Below are 17908 nucleotides of genomic sequence, written 5' to 3' on the forward strand. Positions count from 1 at the left end.
GAACTTTTAACATGGAACCTTTCATTCTACAAAATGGTGTGTGTCCATGCAAATGAATGAGGAACACAATATTTGTTATTATTACTATTGGTTTTGCCATTTGACTGTGTCGTTTGACACAATTATGCAGATTGATAAGCAACTAAATAAAAACTATTGATTTTTGTATGAAAATAAGGCAAAATACAGTTTGTAGGTGCAGTAATAAATATTTGTGGCCATGTTTTTGCCACTGGCAGTTAATTTTGGATGCTGGGTCTGTAAAAAGCAAATGTTTCGTAAATTGAGTTAGTCAAAGCCTAAACCTAATCCACTTGAGCAGCTGCGGAATGACAAATATTACTATTCATAATGGAGCTTGATGAAGCTCCGGCAGTTTTGCCTGCGAGCAGAACAAAACTCCACTTTCAAATGCATTAACTCTGGAGGTAAATGTCACTTTGCTTTTGACTTCACAGAATATCTGGTGTTGATACGAAGCAAAAACCTTCAATTAAATACATCATTTTTGCATGCTATACAGCAATAAAATGTGAAAAAGGGGTCGCATGCTTTCACTGGCACTGCACAGAGTAAATAAATCATTCTGCTGGCTTTGCGATAGCTTATACATTTCCAGCACAATTTGTACCTCTGAGGTCAAATACACTAATAAATAATGTGTGAAATGTGTAGGTTTGCCACCATCAGCAGTTAATTAGTATTCTGCAGAAATTTTTAACCAAAGCTTCTTGCAGTTCACTAATGAGGAACAGCCTCTCTTGATCATCTTGGGGTTAAGCGTCGGTCACAAGGGCACGATGGTGACAGAAACAGATTGTGATGACAGTAACCACACAATTTACCATTGCCCTTACAAAAATTACCATGCAGTTTCCAACAAATTGTTGCAGTTATTCCATGTAAAATCACCAAATATTAATCAGTGTAAGCAGCTTTTGGAATATGTCTGTCATTTTGTTTGATTTCTTTTGCCTAGCTTATACAAATGTACAGTAGTTTCACTGTAACTACTTTAGTGACTTTGGTATTTTGGTATTTAGAAATGTTGCACTGGCAAGTTGGCATCTAAGTGAAATAAATTCCGTTTAAATTGAAGTGCTAAAATTACTAAAACTGAAATAAGAATAAATGAAAGCTAAATAGAAATGACAAAACCTAATAAAAATAACAAAAGCACATAACAGCAAGCAACTCTATAGCAACGTGCTAAAGCTACTCAGAACACTAAAGGAGCTGCAATGAAGTGACGTACATTTGCAAGCAACACTCAAATAAATGTAAAAATCTAGTTGAACTTAATCTACAATGAATGAATGAAAGAAAGAAAGAGCATTTGCCAGCTCACTGCACAGATGGAGGAGTTTATAGCCAGAATTCACAAGCTTGCGAACATGTTTCCAAAATGTTAATAATGGCATTTGCTCAGTGACAGATGTCAGTAATAATGAAAATGAGCTGGAGTGTGTGTGTTTTGTCCTGTCATATAGCATAAGAAACAAACTGAGATCAATGTGCTAGCAGCTCGACCCTGAGCGTGTTTATAATGTTAATCAGACCGTAGAAGCTGCTAAAATCATTTATGTCTCCAGTTCTCTTATAATGATGCCTTTAGACTTCCATGGACTCATTTAACAAGCAGCATACTAATTCACCTACCAATTAATTATTGTCACTAACTTCCAGGCAACTACCGAGGACTCCTTAGTAAAACACTAAAAACCACCCAAAACTCTCTAGCATTAAGGTGGTGAGTTTTGCACAGAAAACACCACTCATATTTTCTTCAGCAAGTAAGGTGTGAGTTAAAATATAAAGTTCTGTAATGAAACTCTAGATGGTGCGGGCTGAAAGGTCCTTAACTCAGTCATTCTCTATAGGGCACAGCTGATTGGTTCCTGCTGTATCAGTAGCCAATGAGCTCACTGCTCAACCTTCAAATAGTTGGTCAGCATTTGCTGTAGCAGTTGCAGCGAACTTTCAGAAACCCTCCACCTTCCCCAGCTCCACCTGTATAGATCTGCTATGGGTAATTCATGTATGCTATATTGTACAGCAGCAGCATGCCTTATTTGCTCACAGCAGTGTGTCGTGTATGTATTGGCGGTAGCAAGTCCCTTACTCGCTCTGCAGCAGCAGCAACAACAATAACAGCAGCAGCAGCAGCAATAGTCAACAGCAGCAATAACAGCAGCAGCAGCAGCAATGATGAAGAGCATTAGCAATAACAGCAGAAATAATCAACAGCAGCAATAACAGCAGCAGCAGCAACAATGATGAAGAGCATTAGCAATAACAGCAGAAATAATCAACAGCAGCAGCAGAAATAATCAACAGCAGCAGCAATAACGGTAGCAGCAGCAGCAGAAATGATCAACAGCAGCAGCCTCAATAATCAACAGCAGCAATAATCATCATCACCAGCAGCAGAAGCAGTAATAACAGCAGTAGCAATAACCAACAGCAGCAGCAATAACAGCAGCAGCAGCAGAAATAATCAACAGCAGCAGCAACAACAACCACAGCAGCAGCAATAATCAAGAGCAGCAGCAGCAGCAGCAGTAATAACAGCAGCAGCAGCAGCAATAATTAAGAGCAGCAGCAGCAGTAATAACAGCAGCAGCAGCAATAATTAAGAGCAGCAGCAGCAATAATCAAGAGCAGCAGCAGCAATAATCAACAGCAGCAGCAATAACGGTAGCAGCAGCAGCAGAAATGATCAACAGCAGCTCAATCATCAACAGCAGCAGCAGCAATAATCAAGAGCAGCAGCAGCAGTAATAACAGCAGCAGCAATAATCAACAGCAGCAGCAGCAGCAATAATCATCATCCGCAGCAGCAGCAGTAATAACAGCAGCAGCAATAATCATCATCCGCAGCAGCAGCAGTAATAACAGCAGCAGCAATAACCAACAGCAGCAGTAATAACAGCAGTAGCAGCAGCAGCAATAATCATCATCCGCAGCAGCAGCAGTAATAACAGCAGCAGCAATAACCAACAGCAGCAGCAATAATAATCAGCAGCAGCAATAATCATCATCATCAGCAGCAGCAGCAATAATAATCATCATCATCATCAGCAACAGCAACAATCATCATCAGCAGCAGCAATAATCAGCAGCAGCGTAGCAGATGTATTCCGCCAAGACTTAACATATCTACATTGTCATATTACCATGCCAAACACTCCAAGAGTTGTCATGACAGAAATATGGTGAGTTTACCCATGAAACCATCCACTCCTTGGAGAGAAAACTGTGCATGTGTGGGTGCCATAGTAACAGAGCCATGAAATAAACCTTTACAGGAACAAATCCAGCACCGATGTGTCCACAGAACTCATCAGTGAGCCATCGACAGATAACAACTACCAATATCTGTCGGCTGCAGGGATGCGAGAGACAGACCCAGGTTAAGGTCAAAGAACAGTCTGGAAAATATAATAAAAGAAATAATAATTACTGTAATTATGTTCTGCTTTTAATGCATGACGTACAGCTAAAGTGCTATAAAATAATGTTTAGAGATCAAATCAATTTGACAAATGGAGCACAAACTGATCTGTGGCGATCTTCAGGTTGAGTTATAGTCAACTAGTATATGTTTCTGTTGTTTTCGTATTTGTGGGGTTGATGTATGTCCTTGTATAGGTGTCTATTTGAAGGTGGTTGATAAATAAGAGGGAGTGATGATGTCAGCGGAAAAGGAAAGTCGTTTCAGAAACTGGATCTTCTTTTATTCTGAAGAGAGATTATGAAGATTCGTTCACAATAAGTTCAGAAACACAAATCAGTTTTGATTTCATGTTGACTTTAAATAGATTTTCATGCATTTCAAACCATTTTTGACTATATTTGCTTTACTATTTTATTCTTTTTCCAGCTCTTTTCAGATGCACACTGCTGTAACTTGTATTGCGAGGTCTGAAGCGGTTGTGAATATACTCTAAGTAACACAAGTGCATTTCCAACAACATGCAGACACTTTCTCTATTTCCCTGAGGTGGGAAACATCCCTGCTCACACTGATGCCAACGAGCCGATCCTGAATTCATCCATCCGTGTTTTGAGGACCTGCTGTCTCACAGCGGGTCACTTTCAAAGACCTACGACCTTTATCATCACGACTCGGGATACAATCTGAACCAAGGCCTTGCAGGTTCAATTTCAAGAGAGACTGAGCTAACTGAGCCAGCCGACTGAATTCCCGTTAGAACTGCAAACCTCGCCTCTCTTCTTCCCTAAAGCCATCGCCTCACAGACTGATATGACCCAACCAGCACTGCATAGAGATAATAGAAATGATTGAATGAATTGTAGGCAAGTATTTGTGTGTCGTCTGAGCGAGAGTGTGTGTGTTTGAATGTTGGGAGAGTATAGTAAGGTCAAATGTCTGTTATCTCATTCCAAGACTGAAAATAGATTTACCCTTTACATGCCTTGTACTTTCTTTTATATTGGGTCTCTACAAAAAAATTGCCATGGTTTTTAGACTGGTACCATTATTGTTTCTCCTAGAAAGCAATACAATTAAATGAAAAGCAAATGAAATCTCAGCATCTGCTTCTCAAATGTTTTTTCAGAGAAAAACTAAAAATGCCTGAACTACCGCATCTCATGGGAAAATTTAGCTATTTTACAAGGTGGCGATTATGAATTTTTATGATGTGATTCGTGGAAATGTATGATTTTTAGAAAAAAACATAAGCATGAAGGTCCACCTCAAACCTAACCATCAGTGGGCGTAAGCAAATCGTACGAAAATGTATCTATGAGATCGTACGAATTAAGGCCCATCATCACCAAGTACAATAACTATGTAACGTTTTAATAAATTGATGTTCTAATTCTCTGAGAATAGGGAAGTCCACACAACAACTATAACAATAAGGACACAGAGGAACGATATCATTGGAATCTCTTTCAGAACAATTTTTTTTTCCAGCTGATGAACTATAAAAATATTGACAGCCAATCAGAATCCATCCTGCTTTGAAGAGATTGCACATTTAAAGAGGGAGACGACATTAGGGGCCGTTCACACATAACACATTTTTCTATGTAAACACGTGTATGACTGTTACACTCCCGTCTCATGCTCTTTTGCAGCACCTCGCACATGAGCGCCGTGTTTTTAAGACACTGTGTCAAGTTTTTGAATTTCAACTTTTACACGCAGTGCCACTCATCAATGTCAGTTCCCAAACAGTGGACCAATCAGAAGAACTCGGAGGAGGGGCAAACGTTGCAAGTATTTTCCTTCCTAAGCGCTGCGTCTCGTGTTTTTAGACGCAAAGACAAGTTCTGCGTGAACGAGCCCTTACCGTGCATTATCGTGCGCTGGTGTGGACGCTAATGGGTCATTGACGAATAAGGTTTTTAAAAGTGTAAAAAAAAACACAACGGAGATATAATTAATTTTGAAAATGTATTAAGTGTTAACAATGAGATTATGTGGTTTTTAATCAATTAACACTGCTTTTGTCATTTTTTACAAGATGGACAAAATTTGTCACCAAAAAAAGTCATTCGGTTTAACCAAAATTTCGGTTTTACCGAATGACACTTTTGGTTATACCGAATGACCATATTTTCAAACAATGCTAACAGGCTGATATCTAGCTAGCTAGCAAAAGGACAATCAAACATTTTATATTTTATACAAGTTTTTAAAATATTACAACATTTTCCATGTTTTATAGCGGTTGTACCGAATGACCTGATGTTTCGGGACATGCGTATGAGAAAACATGAATTTTTCAAATAGTTAAGAGAGTTAGTTACTTTGCTTCATGACCATGTGGTCCTTTGCAGGTGTCTGAATGATGTCACATCCTGTCACATGATATTGACCGCATGACTTGATCTAAAATGGTCTCTTTATATTGGTTACTCTGAATGACATCAATGAAATTAATTTTTCCAGACATTCTTTCTCATAACAAAGCAACGACTTCTACACATAATTTGAATACCATTTTACACTATGTTGAAATATGATGTTATACAATCAATATTTTAATCACAAATGAAATGACTGTATTGGCCTTTGGATGGTAAAACCGAATGACCTTTTGACACTTTAAAATCTTTAAAATACCTTTATATGTAGCAAAATATTATTAAAACCTTTTGGATTCAATAAAAGAGATCCAGTTGTACTACCTTACATACTTTGGATGTCATATCTTTGTTTTTTTTATTATTATTAAGGCCTTTGGACAAAAAAATGACCCGTCACGTCATTGACCCTAATACAGTTATCGTTAGTTATCGTTCTTGGTGTGAACAGGCCTTCAGCCACCAGTTTGCCATGAGAGCATCTCGACATGCACTCAAACACTTCTCATACAAATTCTTCCATTCTTTTAAAATTTCCAAAAGCTGACTTGTTTTCAGATAAATTTTAGATATATAACTTAATGACATTTCAACCTATTTCAACTTATTATAAAGCCTACATTTTCCCAGCTAACAACGTTCTGGCAAGGCTCTCTCAAAGTTATGAACAAACGTTAATCTAGTAATGTCAAAAGTACATTTGTTCAGCGTTATCTGGCCTTTAATAATGTTCTCAAAACTAAAGCACATTATTTACAGGTCATTCATTTAACATTTTTTTTTCCTGAAAAGTTTTAGTTGGATGTTTGTCTTTTTTTTAATCTTACTACTTGTTTCAGAATGTTTAGAGAAGATTCAAAAGTAACATTCTTATCATTTGTTTGTAAAATGATAAATTGGAAAGTCTCCTTAATGTTTGCATAACCAAGAAAAAACGTTCAGAGACATTCAGAAATAATGTTTTCATAACTTGAGAACATTAGCTAAATGTTCTTAGAATACAGGTGCTGGTCATATAATTAGAATATCATCAAAAAGTTCATTTTTTTATTATAAATTATTTTTAAAAATGAAACTTTCATATATTCTAGATTCCCCTACATGTAAAGTAAAACATTTAAAAAGGTTTTTTTTTTTTTAAATTTTGATGATTAGAGCGTACAGCTCATGAAAGTCCAAAATCCAGTATCTCAAAATATTAGAATATTTCCTAAGATCAATCAAAAAATGGATCTGCAAAACAGAAAAGTTCAAGTTCTTTAAAGTATGTTCTTTTGTGCACTCAATACTTGATTGGCAGGACATATTACAGCAAACGACTTGATCCTAGCACAAATTACTGCATCAGTGAAGTGTGGCATGGAAGTGATCAGCCTGTGGCACTGCTGAGGCACTATTGAGGCCTTCAGATCATCTGTATATTGTTGGATCGACTGTTTCTCATCTTTCTCTTGAAAATATCCCATAGATTCAGGTCAGGCATATTGGCTGGCCAATAAAGCACAGTAATATCATGGTCAGCAAACCACTTGGAAGTGGTTTTTGCACTGTGGGCAGGTGCTAAAGTCCTGCTGGAAAAGGAAATCAGCATCTCCATAAAGCTTGTCAGCAGATGGAAGCATAAAGTGCTCCAAAATCTCCTGGAAGATGGCTGCATTGACTTTGCACTTGATAAAACACAATGGACCAACACCAGCAGACGTCACGGCCCCCCCAAATCATTATTGACTTCAGAAACTTCACACTAGACTTCAAGCAGCTTGGATTCTGTGCCTCTCCAGTCTTCCTTCAGACTCTGGGACCATGATTTCAACATGAAATGCAAAATTTACTTTTATCTGAAAAGAGGACTTTCGACCACTGTTCACTGTCCAGTTCTTTTTCTCCTTAGCCCAGGTAAGATGCTTCTGACGTTGTCTCTGGTTCAGAAGTGGCTTGGTAGTCCTTTTCCTGAAGATGTCTGAGTGTGGTGACTCTTGATGCGCTGACTCCGGCTTCATTCTACTCATTGTGAAGCTCTCCCAAGTGTTTGAATCAGCTTTACTTGACAGTATTCTCAAGCTTGCGGTCATCCCTGTTGCTTGCGCACCTTTGCCTACCCAATTTCTTCCTTCCAGTCAACTTTGCATTTAATATGCTTTGATATTTCACTCTGTAAACAGCCACCCCATTCAGTAATGACCTTCTGTGACTTACTCTCTTTGTGGAGGGTGTCAATGATTGTCTCCTGGACCATTGCCAAGTCAGCAGTCTTCCCCATTAGTGTGGTTTCAAAGAACAAAAGATACCCGGAATTTATACTGTAGGGATGGTCATTTAATGAAACTCAAATGTAAATATTCTAATATTTTGAGATACTGGATTTTGGACTTTCATGAGCTGTACGCTCTAATCAACAAATTAAAAAAAAAAAACTTTTGAAATGTTTTACTTTACATGTAGGGAATCTAGAATATATGAAAGTTTCATTTTTTTAAATAATTTACAATAAAAAAATGAACTTTTTCACGATATTCTAATTATATGACCAGCACCTGTATAACTGGGTTGTTGCCTAAATTTTTTTAACAAAAAATACAAACTGATTGTAAAAACCTTTTAAAAGGGCTGAAATACATTCAATACAATAACAACCCAGCTGAAATAACAGCCTGCGGTGGTTATGTGGTACACCAGCAAGGCCAAGCTGTTTAGTCTGGTCTGTTTTGATGGTTTTAGAGGGGTTTGGGACAATTGTCAGCTTTGCCAGGCTGAGAATCAGCTATTATTTCAGCAGGAAGCTTGAACATTTTCAGTGAACCTCATTCAGAGTCAAACATAGATGTTGCAAAGTTTTACTACCTGAAATAAACCAAAACTGACATCTCCTTTGGAGGCATCATATAAGAACTCTAAATCTTGTCATATGTGGAATAAATGTGGACATCTTCAGCCATAACCAGCAATCCAACTATTATTTGGCCAGTAATGTGAAAGCTAAAGCTAAGACTTCCCTCTGCTGGTGGAAAAATGCAAAAGCACAAGGTCACACACAAGCCTATTGAGATGCGCTGCTAGAATCTGTCATGAAATGATGGATGCTCTGAGGCCGAATCAGCTGTATTACAAATCTCCACACACACACACACAGTCGTAGCGCTCCTGAAGAGTCGTCTTATTCTCGCAGTGTGACAGAAAGGTAAGCAGTGAAGGTTTAAGCCGATGTAGGTGGTTTGTGTGTGGGCCGTCACCTCAAAAGAGAGAAAAGACATTCACACTACAGTTCAGTTTCTTTTCCCAGCCATCTCAATGGCAAAAAGTGCTACAGTACATACATACACATTACAGCAATTACTGAAGCACTAGTAAAACATCCCCTATTTACCAGCTGATTGTGTGTGTGTGTGTGTGTGTGTGTGTGTGTGTGTGTGTGTGTGTGTGTGTGTGTGTGTGTGTGACAATGGCTCTTTCTCTCTCAGTACGTCACAACTCATGTCAAAGTCTGTTGTTCACATTATTCAGACACGTTTGTCTCTCTTTGTCTGTTCATGTGGGTGGAAGCGTTTATGTGACACTTCAGTGCATCACTACACTCAAAAACAAATGCACACGAAAGGACTTGCAATGTAATACATCACTGAGAACTCACACTTTCATCCTCCATCAACATCTGTTCCTGCATGTCAAACATTTCAAGTGTGTTTATGCCTTCTTTCATCTAATGTTTTTTGGGTTCTGTAGACATGGGAAAACATTCACTGCTCACATTCACTTTTTTATTTGTTAAAGTGTCATGAATCGCTTTCCGTATTCAACTTACGAAGAAATTGTAACGCCTCTCGCAGTTCAAAAAGCTTACGCTACATCCTACGCTTTCTGTATTCAACTTACAAAACAAGCGTAACTGACACGACGTGTGGAGCCGTGTGGAGTACGTTTATGATGGATGGATGCACTTTTTTTTTCGAGCTTCAAACAGGTTATTAATATAACTCCGATTGTGTTCATCAGAAAGAAGAAAGTCATACACACCTAGGATGGCTTGAGGGTGAGTAAATCATGGGGTAATTTTCATTTTAAAGTAATCCTTTAACACACGTTTACAATACTAATCTCTGTTCATCTCTTAACATATATTCTTTGTGTATCTACAGACTGCAATTTTCATTTGAGCCAAAACCACTCCGAACAGCAACCGCAAAACAACATGGCAGTATATTGCTTAATCAACTCTCCCTCATATTGTGAATCTATTCGAAAGCAAAGCTGACTAACTCTTTTCTGAAATTCTCTTTGTCCAAAACAATAGAAGAAACCGTGAAGACAATTTCCACTTCTGGAAAAGGCTCTGATGCACATGAAAATGATTAATCTTTAACAATAATGCATGACAATGAATCCATAAAAACCCACGCAAGATTACTTTAACATCTCGATTGATTGTTTCTCCTAGAAATTAGAAGTGAGAGCAAATAAAGTCTTTTGCTGAAGCCTCCTGATTCTCAGATGTTTATCCTGAGAAAAAGAGTTTAATAATCTCACATGAGATTTCAGATCTCAACAGCATCTCAAACTTTTCTCAGATTTGACAAGATACAGATTATCAACAGATTATTGATATTCAGTCTTTCTGTTTGAAATGTTTTGCTTTGTAATTATTTGTGAAATTTATAAGCAATTTCTCTGTGAAAATTGTTTCTACACCATTTTTTTTTTTCAGTGTACATTTATTTTATAGATCTATACTTTTACTGGATGACAACTATTGATTCAACTGGGTCTTTTTTATTGTTCTGTAAGAGAATCATCTGAGACAAATAGAAAAAATTGAGAACTCCATTTAGTTCTCCAAGAGCAACTTCTGAGCAATGCATTTTTCCTCTGAAAAGTGATATCAGTAAAGCGTGAACATCTCTCAGCAATAAAGCGATTCAGGTCGTGAATGTACCGACACTAATATCAGTTGAACTGAGTCGTCGTCAGAATATCTGGGATCAAAGAGCGGATGTTTTATCGCTGTTTAAGAGACAAAAGCAGATGAAAAGATAAAAAGAGGGAGTATTACAGATACATGTCAACCTCTGAACCAGGTTATTATCCAGAGTCTCCGTGTTATTAAAGGCGACTCCAGAGTGCATTAGATCCTGTTTGTGTGAGGTGAGTCAAACAGACAGGATAAATCGGCGCTGAAGAATCTATTGATCTATTTTTCTGAGAACAGAAACAATCACAGGTAGCATTTAACGTGTTGTTACTGTGGTATCATTCACAAAAGCCTGTGAAACTGTAAGCTAAACTACAGCAAACTACTTTTTAAATTGTTTTTCGATATTTTGCTACAGGATGTTCAGGGTCTTGCTGCTCCTGTTGGCTGTGGCTGGTGAGATTTATCTGCATTTCTTATCTTATTTATTGACATTGTAATTTATTTTTTGAATATTCTGATTTCTAAAAGTGATTCTGTTACAAACATTAAAATCGGTATGGTGATGTTAAAAGGAAAAAACAGTGTTTTACATTATGAAATCTTGCCATGGTTATCAGTTTTCGCCAAAATAATACCCGTTTTTGTTACTACTGTAAAATCATAATAAATTAATCACTTTCAAACACTCAAAATATTTCTGTCATTTTGTTTCATTTCTCTTTGGCTTCTTCAAATTTACCAAAATTTTACTGTAGTAACAGTAGGCTAAATGTATTAAGAATTGTGTATTTCCCCATTAGTTCAAAGTTCAGATACAACCATTCTTCTGAACTTTAACCTTTGTCAGATTATAACCACCTTCTGTGGCACATTTTATCTGCTTGATAAAATATGTGATTACCTATTCAACAATTGAGATACAGACAAGTCATAAATCAGTTTTTATGGCTTGTGAAGGAGATATGTGCTATTAAGTGATATGGCTTCTCTTCCTTCAATAGATTTCATAACTTAATTGAGATCATATGAAGGACATTTGGCGTGGTTAATGAATGAATCCTGTTCAATATCCCTTTCAAATAAAAAACAGGGCTAATCTGCATTTAGAGTACCAAAACTGCTGTGAATATGTGAACAAATAAGTGTTATATCAGGTTTGATGTTTGTCTTGTATGTGCAGGTCTTCATGCAAGACCGCTGCATCGATTCCCAAATGGTAGACTGAAACAAATTGGGCCACAAACGGTCCAAGACGAACACAGGGACAACTCAGTTCTGAAGGACACTGATGTGAAACCCAAGAAGCAAATACCAGTTCCTGTTGAGCTCAGCAGGCAGGGAACAGAACCTTCCAGACGCTTCCTGATGGATCTCAACACTGGGATGCTCAAGAAGGAAGTTGGTGAAATGAACAGAAGAGTTTCCGGCTGTATGTCTGCAATTTCACTTTAAAATTCAATGCACATAATAGATTTTGGCCATATTTGCCTATTTTTGTTTCCTCCACAGTCTACAATCCTCCAGCTTATGAGATGAGGAAGGGAACTCAGAATTCTCAAGCCACTTTGGTGGATCCCAGAACTGGACAGATGCTGCTGTCACTAAACGAGCTGCAGAGGAACACAGCGCCATGTGAGTGCTTCAAAACATCTCACACACATGATATTTAGGGCTTGGAAGTTATTAAAGAATTTTGAATGTTTCAAAACATATATAGAGACAAAATATAGATACAAGCAGCAATTATTTGGCCAAGCATGATACAAGAAGAAGATTCTAACTCAAAGAATCAGAACTTTTTTTTTAGGATTCACTAAGGGTTTTATTAACTTAAGGAGTCTGTTGCAACCCAGTAAGGGCCAGATTTACTAACAGCTTTAACCCTCTTAACCCTCTTTTGGTGTTAAAAAACTACTGTTAGGATTTACTAAAGACACGCAGTGAAAAGGTGTGGACAGGGTTATTTTTGCAGCTGACCTTATTGCGTAAGCATTTGTAGGAGTTTCCCTTTCAGACACAAAATTTATGGGAAGAGAGTATTTAAATTAATCATGATTTACTAAGGTTTGCGCTAGTCATTTTACTGGTGTTTGGCCATTATTTTGCGCGTCGTCGGTAGATCATGCACAGAACTTTACACTCCCATCGGTGCTTTTTTGGAACTGCACCCTCACGCTAATTTGCCCTGTTTAGTAAATCTGGCCCTAAAGTTCTAAAGGTTGTCTACAAAGTTTCATACGACAAAGCAAACTTCACCCATTTTTATAATACAGTTTAAGTGGCTAGTGTCAGAAATAAAATAATAAAGAACACTAACTGATACAATTGTCAAAAAGTAAGCATATAGCAATACGTTAAATTGGATAGCATAGCTGAATAGCTTTTGGAAGAATGTGATAAGAAATTTTTGAGTTCATATTTGAGATCTTTTCAATGCAGATGGATATTTTAGCAAATCTGAGCACAGTTTGAGACATTTTTAAGATCTCTAAAATTCTAAATTCTTTCTTTTTCAAAAGAAACATCTGAAAACCTGAGACCATCAAAAGTCTCTAATTGCTCTTTTTTTAAAATGTCATATAGAAAACTCTTCTAATGTGAAAACAATGTAATGGTATAAAAGAGATCTCTCTTTTTTTTTTCATATGGGATATTTTTTTTATGCACATTGATGACTTGGTTGTGGTATTTCTTCAACAGTGGATGAGTTCAGACAAGGCACTGAACACCAGCTGCACATCCTGCAGGAGCTCAGAATGCATCACATGAAAAAACCACAGTACAGCCCTCAGAGCGAAAGACATGAGCAGAGAGCGATCCCTGCTGAAGTGTACAAGCAAGGCACTGAACCTTCCAAAAACGTCCTAATGGACCTGAACACCGGTCTACTCAAAGAACACAGGAACAAGATGGACAGGAGAATAGTGGGCTGTAAGTCTCACTTTCTAATGGAGACTGTTGATCTACAACCCTTCTGAAAAGACCCGCTTTTGGCTGGTGAATAGCATGGCTATAATGGTCTACCAACAACTTCAGCAAACTCTATTTTATAGGTTGACTGAACCATCAAATGTAGAAAGGGTTGACATTACTTAAAAATTAAATAATGTCTATTTTTAGGCCATTAGTACAATGATTTTTGGTCAAAGGACAGGGACTTATGATGATAAATATTTGTTATGCAGAATTGCAAGTCCTGAAGCTGGTTGCTTCAAGTATTTGAGTTGACATTACTTAAAAAGGTTGAAGGTAGAAGGTAATCTAGCTTTCACAGAAATCCTTTGCCAGTCTGGACTCATGTTTTCTTTCATCTTAATTAGCAGCTAAATGGGAAGTGGTTTCTGGCCCTGAGCATGAGGACATAAAAAGCCAAGACTCTTCTGAACATAAGGAGAACCACATAGCGGTTCCTCTTGAGTCCCGCAGGCAGGGAACAGAACCTTCCAGACGATTCCTGATGGACATGAACACCGGCATGCTCATACATGAAGTTGGCGAAATGAACAGAAGAGTTTCTGGCTGTATGTCTGCAAAGTCATTTTTAACATTTCAATGCAACATAATAGATTCTGGCCACATTTAACAATAGTTTTTGTTTTCTCTACAGTCTACAATCCTGAAGCTTATGAGATGAGGAAGGGAACTCAGAATTCTCACGCCACTTTAGTGGATCCCAGAACTGGACAGATGCTGCAGTCACTAACAGAGCAGCAGAGGAACACAGCGCCATGTGAGGGCTTCAAATCATATGATATCAGTCTTGTTTTAAGATTTAGAAATTATTAAAAAACATCTACACATTGGAATATCAAAGGAATTTTTCCTCAAAAAAATAAAATTTTGTCATCATTTTAGCAATTGCTTAAATTTAAAATTTTGCAAAATAGTTTTTTCTTCTGTGCAACAGAGGCACTGTTTACAGCTGGTATTAAGATGCGTTTTTCAGATCACAAGTTTACGATGCTAAATACAGGTGTAAACTGGGTCTAAAACATTTTGAGCTTGTCCACTTTCGACCACTTCCAGAGGTAGTTGAAAATGCATTAGACCGGATTGCTTTCGTAGTGGAAACGCTCATGTGGTCGAATGCATTCAAACAGCCACAAAAGACCGCCTACTGACCTAATGCGTAAACGTTATGGGAAGTGCGCTAGCCAGACGGATTTAAACTTTGTTGGCTGAAGACCCAAGTTTGGTTTGAAGACGAAAAAATACCAAACACAATGTTCTCTCACCATTCCTGATTTCTAACTCGCACTCACAGCATTTGCGTGGTTTTGCGGCTATCAGAGCAGAAATGAAAGCTGCTGTTCACTGTATGTTTTCTCGTCGTTCACATGTAAACTGCGGGAGCTCGTTTCGTGCACTAGATCGAAAGATCTGAAGAAGCCCATACATTTACCTGCCCATAGACCCTCCCCTCGAAGAAATCAGGGTAGCATTTCCCAAAAGTACCGTAAGCCTAAGTTGAGATCTGAGGCTTACGATTGCTTTTGGGGAACGCTACCCAGGACAGAAGGTCGAAAGTAGACAAAAGAGACGGTTTAAAACACCAGGTGTAAAAGGAGAATGTTTCTCCCTTGTCTACTTGAGATCCGATCAACCAAAGCGCATCTTAATACCAGGTGTAAACAGGGCCAAAGAAGTTATTTAGCAGAAAGTTCAAGCATTAAAGAAATGTCATTTTTTGATCCAGTCCAATCTTTTTCTGTGTTCTCCCCTCAACAGTGGATGAGTTCAGACAAGGCACTGAAAACCAGCCGTACATCCTACAGGAGCTCAGAATGACTGAGATGCAAAAACCAGGCAATGAACCTTCCAGAAACCTCCTGATGGACCTGAACACCGGGCTACTCAAAGAACACCAAAATAAGATGGACAGAAGACCGGGCTGTAAGTCTCAAGTACAAATATCTGAGAACAAGACGCTTTGTGCCATTGAATTAAAGATTTTTTGTTGATGTAATACTTTACAAGCAAAGTGCTTTACAGAAAAATCTCAATGGTTGCCTGCCTAGACTTATGTTTTCTTTCACCTTCATTAGCAGCTAAATGGGAGCATGAGGACATAAAAAGCCAAGACTCTTCTGAACATAAGGAGAACCACATAGCAGTTCCTGTTGAGTCCCGCAGGCAGGGAACAGAACCTTCCAGACGATTCCTGATGGACATGAACACTGGGATGCTCAAGGAGGAAGTCAGTGAAATGAACAGGAGAGTTTCCGGCTGTAAGTCTGCAAAATCATTCACATTAATGATTTTAGTAGCGTTTTGCTTTTTCAAAACCACTAAGTATTAAGAACAATATGAAATCAAAATTATATCATGGAGTTTTGCACGGACAAACACCATTTACGCTTTTCTTCAGAGAAATATAGTATAGCAGTGAGATTGAGTAGATTCTGGGTACCTTTAATTGTGTGTTACTTTCTCCACAGTCTACAATCCTCCAGCTTATGAGAAGAGGCAGGGAACAGAACCCTCCAGACGCTTCCTGATGGACATGAACTCCGGCATGCTCTTACATGAAGTTGGCGAAATGAACAGAAGAGTTTCCGGCTGTATGTCTGCAAAGTCATTTTTAACATTTCAATGCAACATAATAGATTCTGGCCATATTTAACAATAGTTTTTGTTTTCTCCACAGTCTACAATCCTGAAGCTTATGAGATGAGGAAGGGAACTCAGAATTCTCACGCCACTTTGGTGGATCCCAGAACTGGACAGATGCTGCTGTCAGTAAATGAGCTGCAGAGGAACACAGCACCATGTGAGGGCTTCAAAACATCTCACACACATGATATCAGTCATGTTTTAAGACTTAGAAATTATTAAAAATACACTACCTTTTTAAAGATATTAAAGGGATGTTTCCATCATTTTTTCTTCTTTGCAACACAAAAATTATATAGTGAAACTTTCAAGCGTTGAAGAAATTCCTTCTTTCTTTTTTTTTTTTATAGTGAACTATCCCAATTTTCTGTTTTTTTCCTCTACAGTGGATGAGTTCAGGCAAGGCACTGAGTACCAGCCGTACATCCTAGAGGAGCTCAGAATGCATTACATGATGAAAACATGGTAGAGTCACAGACAGAGAGCTCATGTTTAGAATTGGTGAGCTTTTCCTTATTAACAAACATTATCTGTGCTGGCTAAGAAATAAGACATACATAACTGCTTATTTTGCTTGTCATCATTTGCAACATCTTTGAACTTTGGGCTATAATTAAGTTGTGTAACGCCTCTAAAATAATCATGCAATTATGGGTTAAAACTAAACAAATGCCACCATGCAAGCAAAGTGATTTTTTGGTCATTTTTCCAGATGAGAGCGTTTGACTGTGATGATACCATATGACTGCATGAAGACCAAGAAGCAAGATTTACAAAAGCTGTCGTCCATCATATGTAACTGTCTATCTAGTACACGTAACTGCTAATTTCAGAGGTTTAATGCAATAAAAGTGTCTTGCAATGTTTGAACTGACCTCCTACATGTACTCATAATCTACAAAATAAATGCATTAACAAAATCTTTTTGGTTTGTTAAATTGATGTTACACTTTTTTATTGTTTTATAGTGACCTGTGGGACATATCTCTTCTTATCATTTGATGTGTTATTTTAGTTGTTTGTGAAAAAACATGACTGTTGCTATGCAGCCTAAAGATAAGGTGTCAGCGTTCAAAGATTGTTTAGTTAGTATATGATCATCATTTACTGCTGATCTAATCTTGGTCAAACAATTTATCTTAGCACTAATCCTGAATATATCAATTTATACACTGCATCAATGCTAATAACGACGCGATAACCAATCCTATTGTGATCAACAAAGCTGTCAACACACAAGTGACATCGAAAGATTCTTGCATTTGAACTGTTTTAAGCCTACTGTATCATATTTGATAGGCCTTTAAATTATCAAGATGATCAAAACTTTGAAAAACCTGCTGTATACAAACTACATGCATTCTGTCGTCTGAATGATAGTTCATACTTTTTTTTAGTAAAAGGCCATTTTAGTATAATTGTACAAACATCCACCTTCAGCTCGAGGTTCACGTTTTTTGCTGTGAAATCTTTACTGATTTTTATGAAGTAAACGTAAGAACTTTATATTGTTAGTAAATATGACCCATTAGGCTTCTGAGGAAAGTT

At 37.7% G+C, this 17908-nt stretch overlaps 1 protein-coding gene across 5 annotated transcripts; it reads left to right on the forward strand.

Moving 5' to 3' along the window:
- Positions 1-10906: 10906 nt before the first annotated feature.
- Positions 10907-17247, forward strand: wu:fa56d06 (uncharacterized protein LOC795664 homolog). Of its 5 annotated transcripts, none has more exons than XM_051910095.1 (13): positions 10907-10977; positions 11163-11200; positions 11928-12176; positions 12257-12379; positions 13448-13678; positions 14068-14268; positions 14355-14477; positions 15476-15640; positions 15793-15975; positions 16186-16308; positions 16395-16517; positions 16747-16861; positions 17073-17247. In XM_051910095.1, exons 2-12 carry the CDS (start codon positions 11164-11166, stop codon positions 16827-16829), a joined length of 1641 nt encoding a protein of 546 aa, XP_051766055.1. In that variant the 5' UTR covers positions 10907-10977; position 11163; the 3' UTR covers positions 16830-16861; positions 17073-17247. The 5 variants fall into 5 exon arrangements, with proteins under 5 accessions (XP_051766055.1, XP_051766046.1, XP_051766075.1 ...); XM_051910086.1 differs by having other exon boundaries at positions 10938-11053; XM_051910115.1 differs by having other exon boundaries at positions 10938-11053; positions 15796-15975.
- The last annotated feature ends 661 nt before the right edge of the window (positions 17248-17908 follow it).

This window comes from Ctenopharyngodon idella, chromosome 1 (assembly GCF_019924925.1).
Source record: "Ctenopharyngodon idella isolate HZGC_01 chromosome 1, HZGC01, whole genome shotgun sequence".
NCBI lineage: Eukaryota > Metazoa > Chordata > Actinopteri > Cypriniformes > Xenocyprididae > Ctenopharyngodon > Ctenopharyngodon idella.